Below are 23244 nucleotides of genomic sequence, written 5' to 3' on the forward strand. Positions count from 1 at the left end.
TGGAGAATGCTTTATCCTCTTCCAGTGTTTTCCTACAATTTATTTTGCTGCTTCGGTCATCGTCTGGTCAGGGTTTCGACATATTCATCCAAGGCAAGCAAAGAAGAAAACTTCCCGCCGATAAAGGCCTGGGAGCTCTGGACCACCTGTGGGTCTTTCAGTCGCTAAGGGTCAAACTTGATCAGTGGGTTCCGTGACTCCTTGACCTTCTGGAGGCAAACACGGTAGTTAATCATGACCAGGTCGTGATCGCTTCCCACATCAGCTCTTGAATAAGTGCATGTGCTTGCTTTCTTGATTCCACTTTTGAAAAGTAGTGGACTGTTGTGGATTCTATACGGATGGTGCCATTTTTGTATGCAGACTACGACATCATTATAGATTGCCAATACTGTTCTGTATTCAATATAGCCTGTGCTGCTGTGAGTAAATAGATGCTGTGTAGTGCTTAAGGTTACCGTTTAAGATGAATCGCTTAATACGTGGAGCAATTTCCTGAGGTTAACACCTATCCAAATGAGTGTCAAAATTCAGAAAAGTGTAGCCTTGAAATAATTGGAAAAAAACTGCTATTTTCCCCACTGTCTTAGTTGTCATTATTATGAGTCTTTTTAATATTTAATTTATGTTGGTGGTACAACACATTTGTTTAGCACTGCAAAATGAAACAAGAAGTTAGTGTTATTTCTACTACAGAAATTTATTCCTACAGGTACAAGGGGGCGATATGCCTAAAAACAAAATAATTTTCAAACGCAATTTTAAAATAATAAATCCAAGCCAACAAATATTAAGCTTTGTATTCAAGTTCAGGCAATTGTTTTTAAAAGAGTCCCACAGTATAGAATAGAATAGAATAGAATATGCCTTTATTGTCATTGTTACAACATGGGATATGCTGTGACAACGAAATTGGACGACTCCAGTTCCACATTTACAGTGAGGATAAGGAAACAAAGAAACAAAGGAACAAAGAACTAACTGACTTTGTTGTCCTCGGGGGGGTTGTGAGGGTCAAACAGAGTTGCCGGACACAACCGAATGTTTGATCTTACATTACACAGTCCAGCGTTTTTCCGAATTGCTCAGTCCACAATTTAGTAGATTTGGGAGTCCACAATTGAAAGGATTTGGGAGTACAGTCAATAAACATGCCCGATTAAAGTCGCCGTCGACGATAAAGCTCCGTTGGGGTAGTGCAAGCTGATGTTTAGCAGCGGGCAGGAGACCTAATGTAAACATCATGTTGATAAATCTGGCAATTAACATTTCAATGAAACACAAGAAATATAATTTTTAATTTTTAGCAGCTATAAGCCCAATTAAACTTCCTAATACATGTCTTTGATTGTATCATTAAAATTTACTTCCCAGTTTGAACTGCCAGTCGTTTTTTTTCTTGAATGTCACATGCTTATTTGATGTAATTACTTTTTACGCGTTTGAAACCACTACCAACAAACTATCAAAACACAAACACACAAAATAAATTTTGCATTCTGCAATTGAAGTCATACCATGTTTAAAAGTGCTGTGTTAGAACTTCGTACCTTGTTTTTCTTGCCATCCACCTCAAAAACAGAAATGTTGCCTTTTCGGTAGATTTCATCGCCTGGAGGATGCTTCCAAACACATTTGGCCTAATGTGAAAAAGGATAGAAAATCACTTGCGTCTCTTTTATTTTATTCCATCTGATATTTGAAACTGAAATCTGACAAATTTGTGGATTGCATGATATTCAAGAGGTCTAGCTCAGGGTTGGTACGGCTTTTTCATGGCCAAATTCAAGCATTTATTAAGGACTTTCAAAGCCAATGTTCCAATTTCTTCAATACCATTAAAATAAATCTTGTGTGCATCATGTACTTTGCAGTGCCACAAATATATCTGTGATTAAAATATGCCAATTTAATCTAGTGAGCATTTTTCAAGACACAGGATTTTTAGACCTCAAGTACATCGCATATATATTTGTGGATCCCAACAACACGTGTGTAAATATGTTGAGACAAATATCTCCCCATATAAGTGGGTAAAAATGACGGTAATATGTAACTAACGTTTTCAATTGCAGGAAGTTCTTTCACATACAATTCGCCACTGGTAAACGCTACCTTCAATTTTTGCATGGCCCTTAATAACGATGTATAATAAAATCCACGCATTAGTACACATTTCATAGTGCCCTGTTTAGGTGTAGCATGCGTCCTCTTGGGCATGACCCGTTGGGGGTATGACGCTTCTTAGGACAAAGCCATACAAACTATTGCCAGCTGCAGTTAATCACAATAGAAGAAGAAATGCAATGGCAAAGCGAAACCATCAGAGAGTATCTGCGTCATTTTTAAGCAGACGGGTTGAGACATGCAAACAATTTCAAGCATTGTACAAGCACTTTGTGCACAATTCAAACAGTTTTCAATCTTTTAAAAGGGAAAATAAAAAAATTAAGCATTTTCAAGGATTTTGAGCATTCCCTACCAACTTTGTTGGCTGAATCTTGAATAATCTACTAGATATTAATATTGTAATATTGTTTTCCTAGTAAGTCATAATTCAACATTGTAACTGCTGCTTGTTTGCAGACATGATTTTAACAAATCTGATGTAAGATGTCATACCATATGTCTGCGCAAGATGGTCTGACTCTTCATATACTTGAGACAGAATTCACACATGTAGAGCTTCCCCAGGCGGGCGTATTCCTCAGGGTACGGCGAGTGGTACCAAGTGTCCAGCTCGTAACGTCCGAACACAATAATTTTAATCATGTTACTCCCCTCCGACATCTGGCCAGCCAGACGAAGCTTCTCCTGTAATGACCAACAAAAGAGGGTGACGCTGATGATGGGTAGTGAAAGGAAATGATAAGATGGGAGAGCAGGAAAATAGGTTGCCGTGACAAAAATAAGAAAAAGAAAATAAGAAAAAGAAAAAGGAAAAAAGATGATGAAAAAGAGCTCTGTTAGTCAGAAAAATGAGACATTCAGGCACCCCAAAAAACACACCCTGATACACAATGAGGGACGCAAAAGAGTAGGTGTTAAATAAACAGTACGCCTGTTTTTAAAGCAATTTCTCCTATTATTTGCACTATAAAACCCACCGGATTTTAAGGCGTACCAGGTAAAAAAGGCGCACAGGGTAATAAGGTTCATCCTCAAATAATAGTATTTTGTGGTACATGTTATTAAACATAAACGACACCGGATGACAATGTGCATTAAATTGCGACTGCAGTAGGAGCTATTGTGTTTATTCGTTGGGCTCTTTATTCACTTGAGGCATGTTACAGTGCAATGATTAATCAGTCGATAAGTCCTGCTGTCTACAATCGCAAAACATTGTGTAATCAATCCGGAATCAAATCTGCATCGCTCCGGTGAGGGCGCAAAAACTTCTCCAATAGACCACCAATGGTACAGTTGACACACAAAATCCCCGATTTGCATAGTTCATTCTGGTAGGTTAAACGGTCTCCACTCTCCAAGTTCGTCAATAACCTCTCGGTTTCATATGTATACGTATGTAAGAGAACTTGTATAGTATTTTGTAGGGATCGACTGGGATGGGTTTTTTAGGACCGATACTGATTATCAGTATTGAGAGGAGGCCGTTAACCGATATTTGGAGCTGATATTAATTTGCTGAAAAAGCTTAAAAATTGCTGTAGGAATTTTCTAATAATGCAAAAAGAGACACAAGATATTTGTCATATATTCAAATAAAACTTTAATAGCTCTCTGAAATCTTTTACAGTCCTGTAAATAATTTCAGATTTCATAACAACTAACATGATAATTTTTCACTTTAACCAAAAACTAACAGTGCAAGGAATAAAAATAGGCTTAGCAGCAACTCGTGTAAAGCGTACCGGTACATAAAAACCTAAATAGCTCCCTCAACCTTTTTACAGTAAATTCGAATTTCAACACTACTAAAATGACAAATATTTTACTGAAACCAAAAACTAAAAGTGCATGAATTTTAAAAAAAGGCTTATTCAGCAACTTGTTAAAAGGTACATACAAATTTAAATAATTCCCTCTTTTGTTTTTTCAAATTACTGGTATAAATAAAAATGTCAATACAACCTACATGACTTAGATTACTTGAAAAAAGTGCAAAAAGCAATGGAAATTTCAATGGAGCTGGTGAATTGAAAAGTGTGGGCACTCCTGTTTTAGAGTGGGGTTGATGAACTAATATCATAATAGCCAATATACCAGTCTCCAGCTGAACCTGCTCCACTCAAACAAGTAAACTACACTTTTTACGCTCTTAATCACAAACATGCTTTTAAAATCTCAATATTATAATGTTTGTTACTTTTGTTGGTTTGGTTTATGTTTGCGTATTGACCCTTTAAGGGAGGAGGGAGGTGACTGATAGGGAAGTTGATCTCTGTCTGTCTGTGTGTGGATGATTAGGCGTGAGTTGCGTGCATCAGTAGCTCCTTGTTGAATGTGTTTTTACCACTTGTTATCTAGACCTCATCAGCGACTGTGTGCATCTTTGACTACACGTAGGAGCATTATCAGCGGCTTGATTCACAGATATGTCGGGGAGCTGCCGCTGTTTGCAGTGTTTGCAGTTGGCAAAAGCTTTTGCTTCAGTGGCTACAACCCGGTTGCTTATCCATTCAGAGAGCACAGGTTGGGTATGAAGGGGAGAGGAGGAGCGGAGGAATAGGAGCGACTTTGACAATGCTCAGCTGCTTTAGCGACCATAAATAATCGCCCAGTCAAATGAATAAGAATGCCGATACCAATATCTGTCAAATTCCCAAATATCGGTGCCGATCATCGACATTCCCAATAATTGGTCGGCCTCTAATATTTTGTTTTATTTCCGTTTCTGTCTTTTGCCACACTATTGACGCACAGGTGAAGTGGAGAGACTGTTTAACCTATCAGAATACAGATGTATACAGTAAAACACACCTATAGATACTGAATATATTTCCAATCTTACCCGCTGTATTCTGTGGTATATAAGGTGCACTTTCAAATTTCTTGCCAATTGGACAAGGTGTTGTCCAAGTAAATACAGTAATTTTGACAAATGTGTGAGGTTCAAAGCTCTTGGTGACTCTCAGGGCTTTAATTGCCAATAGAAGAGGATGACGTACAGTATCACCAAACAAAATAATTTTTTTAGAATTCAAATAGTGCAGCAAAATTTGTCATAAATTTTAACAAGATGTAAGTTTCCAGATTTGATTACGCAACATGAAGGGAACGGTGATGAAAACAATTATTGTAATAACACAACACTCGAATGCCACTAGATGGTGTCCACTAGGGCCACAATCGAGACATTCATATTTAATGTCTGTTTACCCCTGATAATGAGAAGTCATTTAAGGGTCAAAACAAATTAACATGACTGGTAAATGGCTCTCATTGGGACAGGAACAAACGGGAAAAACAACAGACAAAATAACTGAAAGGGATTGTTCCATCTACCAAGCATACTCGAGATTCCTCCTGAGGCTGCAGAGGAGGGTGTGCGGACTGGAAGACAAGAAGAGGGAGAAAGGAAAGAAGGGAAATGGGGGTGAGGAGGGGAAGGCAAAAACAAACACAAGCAGGAGTGAAAGAGGAGGGTGATAATGAGTTTTTTTTCTCTTACAAGGTCTTCTGAGGCACGTGCCTGCGCTTTCCTGAACAAGTCCAGGTCATAGTCACTAGTGATATTCTCCAGGAGGGGCTCCCGACTCATCCCTTGGCTCTGATGGTTATCCTAGTAGCCAAAGGCCAGCATTAAAAATTTTAAAAACATTCGGCAGTGATTGGTAGTTAAATAAAGGTTTTTATCCACAGACCATGAACTTGTCCTTCTCGTCTTTATTGAGGCCAGAGGTCTTCTTCTTTCTCATCTCAGTCACCTTCTCCTTATAGCACAGCTGGCGTTCTGTTGGGGTCTAACACAACAATGACAGTTCGAAAGGCAAAGAAAAAAGAATATTCTCCACCTGGGCTCTGGCAACACTTCCAAGTTCACACCTCACTCTACTGTACTATACTGAAAAACCTATGCTGTTTGTATGCATAGAGTCTTATGAGTATATAGTGTGGAATCTCTAGTATCTTTTAACCAGTCATTGGCAAACGGCCACAAGTAAGAAACACACTTTTTAATACTGTCTGCAAGATTGATAAGTAATTAGGGGTGGGTGGTAAAAAAATATATCAAGATTAGGGCTGCAACTAGAATTCGATTAAAATTGATTATTAAAAGTGTTGGCAACGAATTCCATACTTGATTCATTGTATCACTTGACTTATGCGCCAGTCAGCATGTTAATTCATGCAAATGCAAATAAGAGTGCATTTATTTTGTTGTGATGTTGAGGGAACATGCTTGTAAGTAGCACTTTAATCCAGCAGATGGCGACTCAAGACCACATTTTGTTGTGCAAAGGCTTTTTGATCCAGCAACAAACTCGTAGTAGCACTTTGAGCTGGCAGAGGGCGCCTCGGGACTGTTTTTTTAAGGAAAAAAAAAGGTATATAGCAGGTGTGAAGCATACATTTGTATATATTTTTGTTTATTGTTAATCTATTTGACAAACACTTGGATTTTTTGTTGTTCTATATCATAGAATATATTGTTGTTTTTTAGCAATACTATTCAATCTGTCCAAAACTTCAATACTTGAATAAAGAGGAAATTAAAAATGTGTTTTTAAAATCTGATTAATTGAAAAAAATATCGTCCGATTCATCGTTTATTAAAATAATTCAGCCCTAATCAAGATTTACACAAAAATAGAGTCACAATCTCGATTTTATAACAATTCCTTTTATTTTCCTTTTTTAACCAATTTATTCATTTCTGGCCTTTTTCCCATCATGTTGAAATAAAAGGCAAAACATAGCCAACTGGGCAATCCAAACAGGTTGTCATTTGAATAATACGAATACGCGAATTTGTATAAAACGTGCATGAAGTTTAACAATACAATACAATTCCCCAGCATACCCACATTTGAACACTGTTGTAGGACACCTTTTCCGAGCTGCATGATTGATTTTACCTGAGAGCGACTTTAGGCACAGTGAGCACTGTTAAGGATGCGAGGAACCAATCGTGAAGCTAAAACATATTTTTCATCAACAAGGCAATTGTTCCACTTTGTTTCGTTTCGCTTCGCCATTTAAAGCTTTCTGTAAAAATAAGCGAACTAAGGAAAAGGAAAGTGAAGAGCATAACGGCAAACCTCATTAAAGGTTAAGAGTTCAGAGAACAATCACGCAGCTATTTAGGAACTGTAATTCACATAACTTCAAATTAAAGCTAAACAAGCGCAAATTAATTTCATATCGTCATAATACAAACAAGACCAATTTTTAGCAAGCCCAAGCATATAGATGACCAAGTCAAGGTTGTGCATCCCAATAAAAACACAAAGAATATTTTCCAACTTTTATCTTACAGCCTATTCTGTATGGGTTATTCCAACAGATTGGAGACCTAAGTTTCACCAATGTTTTTTTTTTGTTTCTTTGTATTTAAATTATCCCAACGGTATCATAGTCTGACACTTAAAGACACTATTCAAATAATGTACATATCTCGGCTAAACTTTCTGTATTTTCTCATTTTTAATTTTACACACCAGACTTTGCGTGCGCGCACACAAAGTCATGAAAATACAATACTTTGATCGAAGCAACCCAACTTAAATTTAGTTGCACACTGTCCTAGAATGTGTTGTATGAAAAGTAAAATACCATAAATTCCGGACTATAAGCTGCTACTTTTTTCCCAAACTTTCAACCCTTTGGCTAATTAAGAATTGCGGCCAATTTATGTAATTTTTGTAACGGCCGCCAGCGGCGCTCGAGTACAAAAGGTAAGATTTAGACCGCTGGAATATATGCGTCAAGGAAGACTGACACTTCTTGGCATGTGCATACAGTAGAACCTCGGATCTCGACCATAATCCGTTCCAGAACCCTGTTCGAAAACCGATTTGTTCGATTACTGAAATCATTTTTCCTATTAAAAATAATGTAAATCGTTTTAATCCGTTCCAACACCCTGAATGTTTACCTTGAATAAAGCTAACCCAGGCTAATCGTACGTTCGCGTTATCGTAGTCTTCCGTACGAAAGATTACGCTAACATGAACATGTAAAAATAAAAAAATCTGGTCGTTTACAAGTCATTTAGCATCCGGGTCTCCACAACAAGTGGTTAGCGGTTCATTGGAAAGGGGGTTCCGTTCCAACACCTATATTAAAAGCGAAAGCAAAACGAAGCACGTTATATTACTATTATTATTAAAGCTTTGAAAACTCTCTCGGTGTACCGTCTTTCTTTGTAAATATGTGTAACCATGTATAATATGTATTTGCAACTGTATTTTTTTGTAATGTATTTATTTCAGACACTTATTCTGATACGTTTTGCACGGGTGAATAAAAAAGAAGGGGCGAAAAAAACCCGGGCAGACGGGACGTGGGGACCGGTAAAGGTGAGTGTTTGTGGACGTGGCGGACAATAGTGGATAAATATTCTTCCCACCCTTACCTTTGGAAATATACACTTTTTTCCTTGGATTACTTTCAACGGGACCTGGACTTTAAAGGTTTGCATTAAATTCTAACTAGGTCTGCATCAAACCTTAAGTATCGGCATCATTTTCCGTTCATTTTACCGGCTGTGATTTTTGGACTGTGTACTTTTATGAAGGACATTCAGTTTCAATCGCGGGACTTAAAGTCGGGTTTGGGTAAATTTTGTGTTTGTGTTACATTTTTTTAATGTGGGCGCATGCGGCTTATATACAGTAATACTTCGGTTATCGCGGTTAATGGGGACCGAAACCACCCGCGAAAAATGAAAATCCGCGAGGTGGCGACGTCCCTTCAAAAATGCTTAAGAATTTTTTTTTTTTTTTTTTTTAATTATTTTATCTTATTATTTTTTTTTTTTAAACCTGCGAAACTCTGAACCGCGTACGTGGAACCACGGAGTAGCGAGGTCCCACTGTATAGGTGCGGCTTGTGTAGGTACAAAATCGGTTTTCCTCTTAAAATGTGGTGGGAGCGGCTCATAATCAGGTGCGCTCTATAGTCCGGAATTTACGGTACTGTCAAACAAGATAAAAATTCACAATACTGTATTGCCTTTACTAAGTTTGACTTCATGCCTTGACGATTTTTTAAGGCTTGCTTATCTCACATCTCTTATCAGCGCGGGAGACAGAAGTGAATGTGTCCAGCGAATCTGGGGAACTTTTAAATTTAGTAGCGGTGAAACAACACCTTACCTGGCTTCTCACAGAATGTCTATTCTCTTCATGTCGATGAGGCAGAGTCCTTTCATCGGCCTGTTTGCTTGACACCTTGCCCTGGAGAATGGTAAAATGGTGTGATGTCAAATACTGACGGCCAGCCTCTCAGAAGAAAACATTGCAAATGTTCTAGTGGTGTTCCAGAATACTTTGCAAGATGACAGTTTCAACGTGACCTTTTTGGTAATTTTCAAGTTCTACTCAAGCTAGTGCAGGGGTCTCCAATGTGATGCCCACGGGTACCAGGGTGCCAGCTAGAGAAAGTTAAGGTGCCCTCTGACCTGTCCTAAAAATAGCGCTCCAGTGCTGGGTCAATGTGATTTTCAAGTAAAATGATTCTTTGGTTGGTTAAATGAGTTTATATAACCCCTATTTTTTAATAATTCACCTGCTAATAATATAGTAACAACATAGTAATAACATGATAAGTTGTTATTTTAGAAATTCAAATTCAATTTCAGTTCATAGACTCGAAGGACAAAAAAATTTATTCAAGTGCTTATGATTATTTTTAAGCAAATAAGACAGCAGAATGAGAATATATTTGTGCATTAAACACACGTATTTATGTGTATTTTTATTGATTTGTTTTACAGGAAATACAACAAACTAAATTCCAATTTAGAGGTTTTATGAAGATAATGAGCAAAAAATGTACAGTTTTTCTTAGCTAGCGATCTGGCTACCCTTTCAGCTTTGTAGCCAGCTATCTTCCTTCTTAGCTACATAGCAAGCTATCTAGTAAGCTATTTACATTTTTTAGGCTATCTAGCTAGTATTTTACTTTTTTTTGCTTGTTATTAAGCCTAATTTTAGGCTCCTTTTAGCTTGCTATCTAGCTTTATTTTTAGCATTCTTTTCGGCTATTGAGCTGTTATGATATTGTTTTACTCTTTTAGCCTGCTATCTAGCTCCCTATTAGTTTTTTACCTGATTTACCTTTCCAGTGTCCAGTTAACTATCAAGCTACCTTTCCAGCTATTTAACAAGCTATCTTTTTACATTTTCTGCATGCTATCTACCTAACAATTTAAAAAATGTTGCTAATTATCAAGCTACATTTTTGACCAATTTCTAGCTACCTATCTAGCTTTGTTCTTAGCATTCTATCTGGCTAGTTAGATGGCTTTTTACTATTTTGGCCTGCTATCTAACTACCTATTAGTTTTGTAACTGTTTACCCTTCTAGCTAACCATCAAACTACATTTTTAGCTATTCATCTTAAAATGGGTGCCTTTTGCGCCTATTAGTAACACAGCGTTTTCTTTTTCACCAATTTATAGACGGTAACGCAAACAAAGCTCCCCAAAGGAGGGCGCTGTTTACTTAAATGTAACATTTTAATAATCCTGTAAAATTCACCAAAAATCTTAATCCAAGACGTACCCAAAGTAAATTGAAAGCTGTTGTTGAACCGTTTGGAGAATCTGGACGGTTTTGGTCTCTTTTGAAATGTAACACTCTGAGATTTTGTTCCCAACTGAAAAAAAATCACTACATGTGCTATTAACAGTGAACAATCTAAGTTGGAACACACAAAAATGGCAGGCTTTTATTCTAGTCTGAATCTTTTTTTGCAATCACATACAAGATGAGTTAAGCAAGGGCGTCTTAGCTGGAAAACAGTCGAGACAAATGCATAAAGCCTTTCCTAGTCCCAGGTCACAATCTGAAAAACTAAACATTAGTATTTTGCACATTTTTCTAAGGGTATGTAAAGGCGTTTCCAAAAGTGGAAATTTGGAGACTCCAAAAGGACCAGTGACTAGTGACATCATACAGACAGGTCTTCTCAATAGTTTAATGGCGGGTAAAAGCATGTCAATAGTATTAACCCTTGGATGCATGAGGGGATCAAAAATGACCCCATGGGTTTATATTGTTCAAAATCTATAAAAAAAAATTAAAATATGTAATATTGTCACATTCCAGGTATTCCTCATAAAACCTTTTATGAAATGATGCCATTCGTATTTTTATTTTTTCCCAGGAATTATCGACCCCACTCATGGAAGAGTGTAGAAACTGGTAGGTTATGCATCCAAGGGTTAGAATTCACAAAAAAAAAACCTAGCAAAAAATACACTATCCTTTTAAAATCGAAAATCGAAATTGCAATACTGTTCTTTTTTCCCCAAATCATGCAGCCCTAGTTTCTACTTTGCGAGTTTTGACTATCGCATGACTTTTTTAGAATGCAACATCGCGAAAAAGGAGAGCTGTTTTTGTGTGGTAATACCTTGCATTCATCAGATGAGAGGTTGTGGTATAGAGGACAGCCCGATATGGAAAAGTGTCTCTCATGTCTCCCAGTTAGGTGACCTGTGTGTGTTAGAGAAAGAGGTAGAAAACCTCACCAAGGGGTATTTTGGAAGTTATCCCATTCAATCGAACGGCACCTTACCGAGTGAATTACATCCAGGCGTGGGACATTTCATGTTAAAGTTGTAGCTTTCGTGAAATCTACGTCGTTTGGGCCTGTGGGAAAGGTCATGAGCGGCAGCCTCCTTCATCGAGAGCTCCTTAGCCAATCGCTCGTCTTCCTCTTGCGAAACCACAACATCATTGCTAGAAGAAACCACGTCTTTGCCAGGGCTGCAGGTTTCAATGTCGGACTCTGAAGATGCAGCGTTGCCAGTTGGCGTACAGGGAGGAGTCTCATCCTGATCGGCAGACCGCTTGTTGCCTGTAAAGTCAAAAAAGGAACGTCAAAATTGTGTGTGTTGGGACTAAGCTACACCTCCTAATTCGAAATTTCAGTTTTTCCACCCTAACAAAGGTTTTATAAAACCGTAAATTCCGGACTATAAGCCGCTACTTTTTTCCCAAATGTTCAGCCCTGCGGCTTATTCAGTGAAGCGGCCAATTTATGAAATTTTTCTAACGGCCACCAGCGGCACTCGAGTACAAAAGGCAAAATTTAGACAGGTGGAATTGTGCGCCGAGTGTCCGTATGACAGAGGACAGAGGTTCGTTCCGATTATGAGGAAGACGCCCTTGATGGCGACAGTTATGAGGAGAAAGACAAGGACGGTTTACCGTGAATCTCGCAATTGCGGTACGGCTTTTTTTTAACAGCTACGCTCTTTGTGAGCGTGTTAGGAGTAGCGTGGTGGTACCTTTCACAGGCACGGTTGAGGATGAAAGTTATATTATTATTATTAAAGCTTTGAAAACTCTCTAGGTGTACCGTCTTTCTTTGTAAATATGTGTAACCATGTGTAATATGTATTTGCAACTGTATATTTTTGTCATGTATTTATTTTAGAGACTTATTGTGATATGTTTTCTACGAGCGAATCAAAAAGAAGGGGGGGAGCAAATGCAGGCTGACGGGAAGTGGGGTAAAGCTGAGTTAAATCTCTTTGTTGTTGCAGCGGACAATAGTGGAAATATATTTTTCCCACCCTTAACTTTGGAAATATACATTTTTTTTGTTGGATTACTTTCAACGGGACCTGGACTTTAAAGGTTTGCATTAAATTCTAACTACCGGTATCATTTTCCGTTCATGTTGCCGATTGTGGTGGATGAATTGTGTACTATGTTTGCAGATGGAATAAGAGCTTGCTCTGTCCACTCCACGCATCGGCCCGGTATTGCAGTACCTCCGGGAACGGTGCATTCGCAATGATCGCAGCAAGGCTTTAGGGCTAGGACCTTAGCTTGGCCTTTTGGCTGAGAGTAAGTGTCCTGGCTCCTAGGCTTTGTAGCGTATTATGAACTGACCAATAACGGATAATGGATAATGAATAACGAAGATAGAACAATAACCCTTAAAAACCCCCAAACCCCTGCAGTTATAATCGCGGCACCTAAGGTCAGGTTTGGCATAAACTTGTGACTGTGTTACATGTTTAAATGTTGGCGCATGCGGCTTATATACAGGTGCAGCTTGTGTAAGGACAAAACCAATAATGTCAGCAAAATGTGGTGCATGGGGCTTATAATCAGGTGCGCCCTATAGTCCGGATTTTACGGTAGTCTAAAGTACAGAGATTTCCAACTCAGTTTGGCCCTGGGGTCGTATCCAGACTTTCTGTTCTGAGGCAGGCTGCATCAGTGAAAGATTGTACAGTCCACATTTTTAGCTTTGTTTTTCAGAGTTATGCTTTATCATTCCGCCTAAATTTGTAACCTACACTATGTGTTATACTCACGAATGTCAGGGGATCCTTTTCAAACATGACAAATATATTCACAAAAAAATGGGTAAAACGATTTTCATGTTGTGCATTGAATGTGTGAACTGGTTTATTTTAACAGTTGAGTGAATGCAGTTTTACACCTGCAGGAACTCATCAGGCTATGAAACCACCACGCTGCCCTCTATCTTAAGGAGGGAGGATTTGGTTTGCATTGATATAAAACAAAACATAACTTTTGCTAGAACTGACCCAGCAATTTGCTTCTTCTTTTGACAAGCACAATTCATGGTGGGCCACATTTAATCATCCAACAGGCCAGATCTGGCCAGCGTGCTGTATGTTTGACATGCCTGATGTAGAAGGTCCAAAAGAGCAACAAATAATCATTCCTGTCCAAATGGAACTCCACATTTCACTATCGTTCCTTGGCACTCATTATATCACACAGTGCCAGCCAAGGAAAAAGGTATTTTGAATGTCAATAAACCTAAAACAAAAGTGAAAACAAAAGACAGCAATACACTGCAAAAATGTCCACTTAAAAACCATGAAAATGTATCTTGCAAGTCGTAAATGAAAAACATGGACTCTTATTTGTAATTATCTGGGATTTTGTTGTTGCTGATAAAAGTTATTGCCCTACTTTTTATAGAAATATTATCATTATTGTCTCCAAGCAAAACCTTGTAAATATTGTTCCCTATTTATCATGACATTTTGTTTATCTAATTTTACTCTTGGCTCTTTAAAACATATTTAGTGCCATTTCTAATATCGTTGCAAACGGTATTCAATATGTTGTTTTCACTGACAGTAAAGACAAATTCAATTGAAAAAGAAAGTAACTATCGTATTTCCAGCACTATCAAAATTATAGTCTTTTGTCATATATATTTTATACGTAAAGCACACAGGATTACAGATGCATGCAATTGAGACTACATTAAGAGCTACCGTGTAACTGTAGGACATTTTATACAAGTGCAATTATTAAGCAGTCAATAAGTATCGCTGGTTAAAAATCCCAAAATATTGTTTGCAACGGGATTCAAACCCTAATCGCGGCGGTTAGGCACACACATTTTACCACTAGACCACCAGTTGTCGAGATGTCCTATGAAAAGGTTTATCTTATTTTTATACTGTTTCTAGTGTTTCTAGTCAGTGCCAGAAACACTGATTTGCATAGTGCAAATAGGTCTGATCGGTTAAACAGTCTCCACTTCTTCACCTGTGCGTCAATAACGGCTCGGTTTAATATGTGTATTTACGTAGAAGAGCTGGCAAAGTATTTGTTTGAAAGACTTTCTGTTTTGTTTGTCTTTCACAACATTATTGAGGGTCAGGTGAAGAAGTGGAGAGAATGTTTAACCAGAATGCACTATGCAAATCAGTGTTTCAGGCTCGGTGAGAAAAAAAAAGTGTGATAATGAAATGAGCTCTAATGCATTTGGTATGACATCTTTACTACTGGTGGTCTAGTGGTAACGTTTTGGCACCCTCCCAAGCATGACAAGGGTTCAAACCCATCACATACTATGTATTGCGACTTTGCTAGCAATGATTATTGACTTGATCAATCATTGCTTAAATACGGAAGTCTACTTACAGTAAAACGTTATTTAGTAACACACACCTAAGAACACTGTATGAACTTCCTATCTTATCTACCATGTTCTGCAGTATTCTAAAATATCTGGCCAATTTGGGATTTTTAGGTGCGCCTTTAGTGTCTGGAAAATATGTTAGCTGAAACAGTAATTCTTACCAATAACATCACGAGACATGTCCTGTGGCTCCACACGTAACTATTTGCTCTGGGATTTTGGATCAAACAATTCAAATAGTAGAAGTAAATGGTAAATTGTAATACACATTTATTAAAATGATAATTGCAATTTACTATTCACACATAAAACTATTAACGGTTGATAAATAAAATATTTTTTCAAAGCACAACAATATAACTCGAGTAATTTAGTAAATGTACGCTAATATCCCAATTTTAACAGTAAAATATTTTATTGATGGTTTATTGGTTTAAATATTGTATCCCTCTTTTATTTCTTCTGACTTTAATTAGACGAACTAACAAGATAACAAATCAGAGCTTTTTTGCAGTCAAGACTGGTGAGTGTAAATGAGATGCAGAGCTCTGGGACCTTGGCCAGCAAATGAAAGAACACACTGTAGTACTTTCTCTTTCATGCCAGACTCGCCATTAAAACAGGTGTTACTTTCAATGAGTCCGATTGGAGTGGTAAAATACGCGGTATGTTAAAGTTTCTGCAATAAATATTTTTACCTGAAAATTTTCAAAAGATTCCAGAAGGTTGAATGTGTTTTTTTCTTTCACATTATTTTTAACTATCAGAGATTATAAGTGGTATCTAATTAGACCTCTCTAAAAATCATTAGTGATTAAATATTTTCCCTTTTCAATAACCAAGGACAGGTTGGAAATCTTTATTTGAACCTGAAGATGGGTTGTAAACCCTAGTTTGAAACCATAGGATGAGTTTAAATCCATAGACCAAACCCCTAGCATGGGGCCAGCAACGTTCAGCTCAAGAGTTGAATGTGGCTCTTTAGCGCTATCCTAGTGGCTCCCTTCAACGTTTTTGAAAAATGTTTGAAAATGGAAAAAGAATGGGGAGGGAAATATTTCTTTTTCTTTCCTGTGTTTGGTGGTTTTCTTTCAAATAAGTATTAATTATTGGATGATTACCTTTTATGTCTAAATCACTCTTGCTTTGAATCCAAATATAAGGCTTTTATTTTTTTGCATTTCCAGACATATTTGTTTTTCAGTCAATATGTCTCTTTCAAAAATTTGGGTTGCTGACTCTGGCCCAGCATGTGTTTGAAACCCTAGTGTAAAATGCTTGGTGGGTTTAAAACCCAGGTTTGGTAACAATGGTTGCGTTTAAAACCCTAGTTTGAAATCCTAGGATGGTTTTAAAACGCTTGTTTGACACCCTAAAAATAGTTTAGAACCCTAGTGTCCAACGTTAGGATGAGTTTAAAACGCTAGTTTGACATCCTATATTGGTTTTAAAATCCTAGTTTTAAACCTTACAAAGGTTTAAAACCATGGTGTGAAACCCTAGGACAAGTTTAGAACCCCAGTTTGCAACGCTCAGATTAGGGTGGTCCTTATTTTTCGACTTTTAAAATTTCATGCTCTGACCCCTTGAATATGTTCCAATATAAACAAAACGTAATTAGGCAAAGTTTCATCAAAATCAAAGGATATTTAGAGGTCGCTCAAGGCCTCTGAAATTTTGGTATGAAAAATAAGGATTTTTCGCACATTATATCAGACCTAGTGTACAAAGTTACTTGTAACTTTTCTTGTGTTACAATTATAAGCAATGGACTGAAATTGGATGTTCTAAAACGCCGTACACATAGGGTTAAGATTTCCGTTTTTTCTCGAAAATTGCCAAAATTTTACCATTTTGGGAAATTTCAAAGTCGTTGAGCAACCTCTAAATATTATCCAAATTGTTCAAAATTGCACACAGTGTGTTTTTATGGATATAAGAACATATGCGGGGGGTCAGAGCCCAATATTTCCAAAAAAAAATTTTCGACCCCCATTAAGGACCACCCTAGCTCAGATGAGTTTAAAACCGCAAAATGAGACAAAAACATAAGTATAAAACCATGGTTTGAAACCCTAAGATGGGTTTGAAATCCCTGATAGAAATCTCATGATGGGTTTTAAACCCGTTTGAAATCCTAGGATGGGTCTAAAATCGTAATTTAAAACACTAGCACAAGTTTAATAGGGTTTCGGTGTAACTCAGTCTATTTAGAGTGCGTTTTTCGATTAATTCGTGTTTGAATATTGGTTTTATTTTTTTGAGAACACATTTTGATCAGTCTAAACTCTGAGTAAGCCTCAAGTAATACTTGTTCCCTACACTCCATTCATTCATTGCTTTCCTTTAATTTCCCTTGAAAAATAGCTACTTTTCTTTTTTTCTGTTATCGCCCTTAAAAATTACAACCCATGTTATCCTCAAAAATTAGCCCAAGATGCCCCGTACAGTCCTAACCACCTGCACCAGTAAAGTTATCCTTTTTTTTTTTTTAATCAACAATTCAGTTGCATTACATTTAAAAGTAAAATAAACAAAAAGTCATGGCAATGGATGTTTGTGCTGGTCTAACACTCGAGAATTGCCATTTAGATTGTTATACTCACCATTATTGTTAAACTCTGTATCAGAACCTGATAGCCTGGCCTGCCTTAGTGGGTATCTTTTGGCCGTGGTGTTTGTCGCCCCCTTTTGACCACGCGTGCTTCTGCGTCTTGGGGGTAACGAGGAAGATGACACTGGTGCAGGAGAATCTTTTCGTGCTGTGTTTGAATCATCTGCAAGATAGGACAAATGTTTTGTCCTAACTTTTTGAATACCCTTTCCTACGTGATATTCCTCAAACAACATCATTTATAATATGACAACGTTCATTTATTGACACAGAAGGCAGAGAAGGATCCAGATGTCTTTTTCTCTAACACTTCAAACATATGACCATAATAGTAAGTCTTTCATACAACTCTGTGATCTTTGTAAAGGCATTTTGTTGAGTGAAATGATTGAAATCTCTCCAGATTCTAACCAAAAGGTACAGTACTAAGTGTTAAATCAACCAAGTATCTAACAGGTCGCTTAATTTTTTATTTTGGGCACAAAAGACTCAGAAATCATGTAATGAGTGACAACAGGCACAATGGAAAATAAAGAATACAATATCTTTGAACCCAGTTGGGCATTATAAACACATGGATAATAGAAACAATATTTGACTTTCAACTTTTTTAAGGACACCGCAAGCTAAATGCCAAACCTTTAGTATTGCACTACATAATAAAATATCACAGTGTAAGAATATTGCTCATAATTAAGGTAAGGGAAAAAAAACTAGTAAACCATTCATTTATTTCAATGACAGACACTTTTTCATCATTTTAATTATATATGTTTAAAAAGAAATAGAAAAAAGGTGAAAATACAAAAAAATGGTTGTGGTGCCGGCTAAGGGCCTACTCAACCAGTTTGTGGGGTATGGACCCATAGGCGTTTGTAAGGTCCAACCACAGCACCACTAAGTCTACCTTGTTTTCCCGGGCTTCCCTCATCAGTTGTTTTATCACGCCTGCGTGGTCCAAACCCCCGGTACCCACAGGATCCCTCCCTTCTGAACCGAGGTGTCGATGTACGAGTTCCTCAGAAGGTAGGCGATCATTTGACCAGCAACTAAGCTGAAGAATATTTTACCCTACACACTGAGCAACAAGATAATTCTGAACCAGTTGATGGACTTCGACTCTTCCTCCTTTGAAATTAACACCCCTATTGAAAACCGCCACCATTGTGCCACCTTTCCCCTCCTCCATATGATCGTCTGGAACTTCAAGAGCCTGTGGAGTAGCTGAGGGCAGTTCTTGTATGGTACCCCACTTGGTTCTGGAGCTGAGCTTGCTCTGGCCTTTTTGATCACAGGTAATCATAAAATCATGCCAACGTACGATGAGTGAGGGTGCTCCTTAAGTTCTTAAACTTGACACAACAATCAGCTATAAGAGAGTTTGCAATATTTCAAAATGTATTTTGTGACTGTACAGTATTCCCCTAATTGGAAAGAATCTACTTACATGTGTGCGTGCAGTTGACCTCAGCCGGGTTATTTCAATGCCGCAAAGATCTGAGGGACTTGTACCGGGACAAATCATTCACGCAAATACCAGCTTACTTTCTAAAAAAGCCTCATTTGTATCGGCTGATTTCTCAGGGACATTTCTTTTTGATTTTCTGCTCGCACAGAAAAAATGGTACATTCCGTACACACTAGATGTGTATAGACTTGAATCCATTCATATGTGGTTAAAAGTATTTTTCTAGAAAGTCAAGTACACTTCAGCTTGTAAACAAACGGCAGGGTTCGTACGCCTTTTCATGGTCAAATTCAAGCACTTTTCAAGCACTTTCAAGGCCAATTGTTTGTTAATTTTCAGTACCATCAAAGGAAGAAATTTAGCTCAGATCAAAAGAACTCCTGTGTTTATTGTTGGGGAAACTTGTAGAACAGGATCAATTGTAATTTCCTGACTTAGTTCCCAATTGCAAGCAATTTAACTTGAAATAATGTAATCAAAAACATCACACATTGGTCAAATGAGTACTGAGCACCTCCAAGTCTCCCGTTCTAAAAACATGCACAACATGTAAAAAGGTTACACTAAACACTTTCTAAGAGTTCTCAATTCAGTTTGGTAAAACATAAAAATCACCCCTACTAGGTGGGTTTAAATCAACACCCCAAAATCTACTGTGTTCATTTTACACAATGTATCTTCATTTGTTTTACTTTTAATCACCAAAAATTGGCTAAGCCCAAAAATATGAACAAATTGTTAACATTTTACCTTGTGTGTTTCTGCTGAGACGAAGGGAGGTTCGAGTCTGCCGCGTGCTATTATGCCGTTGCGTGTCCCTCACTGCTTCGGTCGGCTCAAGGTCAGCAGAAAAATCAGAGTCTTCAGTCCCCTCCGAACTGCTGCCTGTGGTCCTCTTCAAAAGCAGATGAACAATATGGGATGTTAGCTAAACATTTAGAAAACAGTCTTCAAAAGGCCAGTGCAGTTTTCTTTTTAATTATTATCATCATGATTATCAATTTTTACCATTGGGTAATCCAACATAGATCCCATCCTGGGGAAGGAGTATCATATCATCCACATGTCCACTCGAAAAACTTGTCAAAATTAATCACATTAACCTAAATGGTCAGCAAAGATGGACATTGAACAGTTTAAGTCAGATGAAAAGAATAAAGTAAATGTAAAAACAAGGATATACTTTTCATAGGAAAAGCAAGCACGGTATACTGAGTTTAGTGTCAATAAAAAAAACATTATTGTTCTATTATGTATACACAAGTTTGATAAGTAACGGAATACATGTAACAGCGTTATGTAATTAGTACACAAAAAATGTAATTAAATTTTGTTACAGTTAAGGAAAAAAAATCTACAGGTATATTTACTTAAAATAAGGATTACTTTGCAGGATTACAATTGGATTTAAAAGTATATTCATATATACCTAATGCATCAATAGACGAATTGCGCCTTTCATAATTTTAATTACTGACACTACAGAGACAGAGAATTGAGGCGCACGCTCCGTATTAACGTTTGTATCTGTTGCGCAAATTTTACAGACGTCCAACTTATCCACCCCTGAATGTTTGTGACACTGTGTTGCAAGTAAAAGCACTTTTGTTTTTGTCTGTATGTTATGTATCCTTCACTGGTGCACTCATTCGGTTGAATTGGCATAAGCCTGAAATTTGTGAGGAGCCTACATGTGTGCGTTTAGGAACATTTATTCAATGTAATTTTGTATTTTTAGGTCATTGTCGTTCAAAATTCACTGCACGATGACATATTGTTATATTGTGAGAATGCTCTACTTAGTCTAGTAAATTGGAATATTTTCAAGAGGTTTGGCATCCCGGCAGCACGGCGGGGCAGTGGTTAGCGAGTGTGCAGTTCTGAGGTCATGAGATCGAACCTCCTGTGTGCCTGCGTGGGGATTGCATGCTCTCCCCGTGCCTGGGTGGGTTTCCTCAAGGCACTACGGTTTCCTCCCACATTCCAAAAACATGCATGTCAGGTTAATCGACCGGTCCAAATTGTCCTTAGGTGTGAATGAGCGAGTGAGTTGTCTGTCCCTGTGTGCCCTGTGATTGGCTGGCAACCAGTTTAGGCTGTCCACTCCCCACTGGCCGAGGACAGCTGAGATGGGCTCCAGCACCCCCGTGACCCTACTGAGAATAAGTGGTGCAGATAATGGATGGATGGTTTGGCATCCCCACTTCAAACAGGTAAAACTTGAACATTGACACAAGACCTCCCAAAGTTTGCTGAAAATTCAGTGTGAACACTTGGTGTGTTTAAAATAATGTTAAATCGATGCTTAATAAACTATACTCCCCCATCTTTTTTCAGGGTTACGTTGTTCATTTAGCTTAAACACAATTTGGAAATTATATTTATGTTATGTGCAGCACGGCGGCGCAGTGGTTAGCGCATGTGCGGCACAGTTCATGTCTTGGGAACCTCCTGCGTGGGTTCAAATCCAGCTCCAGACTTCCTGTGCGGAGTTTGTATGTTCTCCCCGTGCTTGCGTGGGTTTCCTCCGGGCACTCCGGTTTCCTCCCACATTCCAAAAACATGCATTTCAGGTGAATTGGCCGGTCCAAATTGTCCCTAGGTGTGAATGGGCGAGTGAGTTGTCTGTCCCCGTGTGCCCTGCGATTGGCTGGCAATCAGTTCAGGGTGTCCCCTGCCCACTGCCCGATGATTGCTGGGATGGGCTCCAGCACCCCCGCGACCCTACTGAGGATAAGCGGTGTAGCTAATGAGATGAGATTTATGTTATGATTATTTTGCATTTTATTCGCATATTTGGTATTGGAGTATGCCCAAAATTTATTGAAAGTAATCAAGTTACATTACAGCAATATTATAGTATTGGGATACGTTACTGAAGAAATGTTTCAATAGCTAATAAGTGGACCCTCCCAACCCTGTGTATACATTAAAGACCATATGAAAATCTTCCCTTTTGTCTGAAATACTTTGAAGTGTATGTTGTTGAATTAATAACATTAGTCACATTTACATATACTTTTTTGACACCTTGTTCCAAAAAATACCTAATTTGTAAATACTGTAATGACGAAAAGAGAGAAGGGGCGGAGCTCTGCGTAACTAGACCAATGAACGTGAGGCTATAGTAGATTGGACGAATCACTGCGTTGTTTTGGTATGAACGCGTCGCACGATCACCAATTTGAGAGAGAGAGATAAAATAAAGCTTGTTCCTTTCGACCAAAGGCGAAGTTATTGTATTCTTTGTAGCAGGTTTTAGCATTCGCTCTCTCCCCAAGTCGAGTGAATACAGGATCGTTTAGCATGCCTTTTAGCAATCACTAAATAATTATCTGTTTAGGCACGAGCAAATTCGCCAGTCTATGAAGTAACCAATACTGTTATCCAAAAGTAAACCTGAAGCACATTTATAGCTGCTAACCGTGGTGCAAGTCGATAAAAACATTTCCTATGTTCCTGATATATCGATGACGCAATGGGAGTCAGCTTGGAGACTGTTCAAAATGCACCCAAAAAAAGCCAAGCCTACCTTTCTTCGAGGCATTTTTACGGGAATGACGTGTAGTTTTTTGTAGGATTAAAACCAGTGAGTCGGGTGGAATATTTGTCCGATCCCATCAATATATTAGCAAAACAACCTTCCTGTTTTCACTGAAAGCAAAGTCAGTCGAAATCCGCGTATGATTATTTTTGCTTTTCCTCTCAGGGCGCACGCTCGGTACGTTTGTAAAATGTTCTCGTCTAGAAACAGAGGAGCGTGTATAATTCCTTTGAGTAAAGTCAAGTCATGTTTATTTGTATAGCCCTTAATCCCAAAATAATTTACAGTACTTATGAATTAGCAACATTTTACAACCTAATTGTATTTTTCAAGCTTACTTATTATACGTGTTGGTTTGAAAATAGTGCAATCCTTATTAGCAGTTCTATAAAAACTGTTTTAAATTTTCCAGAAGTAAACTGAAAGAAACCATATTACCAAACTGAAAGAGCTGCAAGTTTCATGAAGCAAATCGTTTACAAACAATTATGGCTGAAGCCGTGGGTAATTGATTAGGCATCCAACATCCGGTTGTTAGTCGGTAGGTTTGACAG

At 38.0% G+C, this 23244-nt stretch overlaps 1 protein-coding gene across 5 annotated transcripts in view; it reads right to left on the minus strand.

Moving 5' to 3' along the window:
• Positions 1-23243, minus strand: part of LOC148375077 (histone acetyltransferase KAT7-like) — a 38626-nt gene extending 15383 nt beyond the window's left edge. The window contains exons 1-12 of one of the 5 annotated variants that reach the window (XM_088344379.1): positions 23129-23243; positions 20155-20249; positions 19897-20041; positions 17671-17841; positions 11714-11995; positions 11549-11631; positions 9285-9365; positions 5829-5927; positions 5636-5746; positions 5470-5517; positions 2623-2814; positions 1551-1640 (exon numbers count right to left, since the gene is read on the minus strand). In XM_088344379.1, coding sequence (XP_088200505.1) covers positions 1551-1640; positions 2623-2814; positions 5470-5517; positions 5636-5746; positions 5829-5927; positions 9285-9365; positions 11549-11631; positions 11714-11995; positions 17671-17841; positions 19897-20041; positions 20155-20181 — 1329 coding nt within the window. In that variant the 5' untranslated portion in view covers positions 20182-20249; positions 23129-23243. Of the gene's footprint in view, positions 1-1550; positions 1641-2622; positions 2815-5469; positions 5518-5635; positions 5747-5828; positions 5928-9284; positions 9366-11548; positions 11632-11713; positions 11996-17670; positions 17842-19896; positions 20042-20154; positions 20250-22678; positions 22896-23128 lie in introns of those variants that run through there. The other 4 variants (XM_088344388.1, XM_088344404.1, XM_088344396.1 and 1 more) reach the window with 4 other exon arrangements.
• Between the last annotated feature and the right edge of the window lies 1 nt (position 23244).

Source organism: Urocampus carinirostris, chromosome 1 (genome assembly GCF_059441175.1).
Source record: "Urocampus carinirostris isolate Australia breed hairy pipefish chromosome 1, RoL_Ucar_1.0, whole genome shotgun sequence".
In the NCBI taxonomy this organism is placed as follows: Eukaryota; Metazoa; Chordata; class Actinopteri; order Syngnathiformes; family Syngnathidae; genus Urocampus; species Urocampus carinirostris.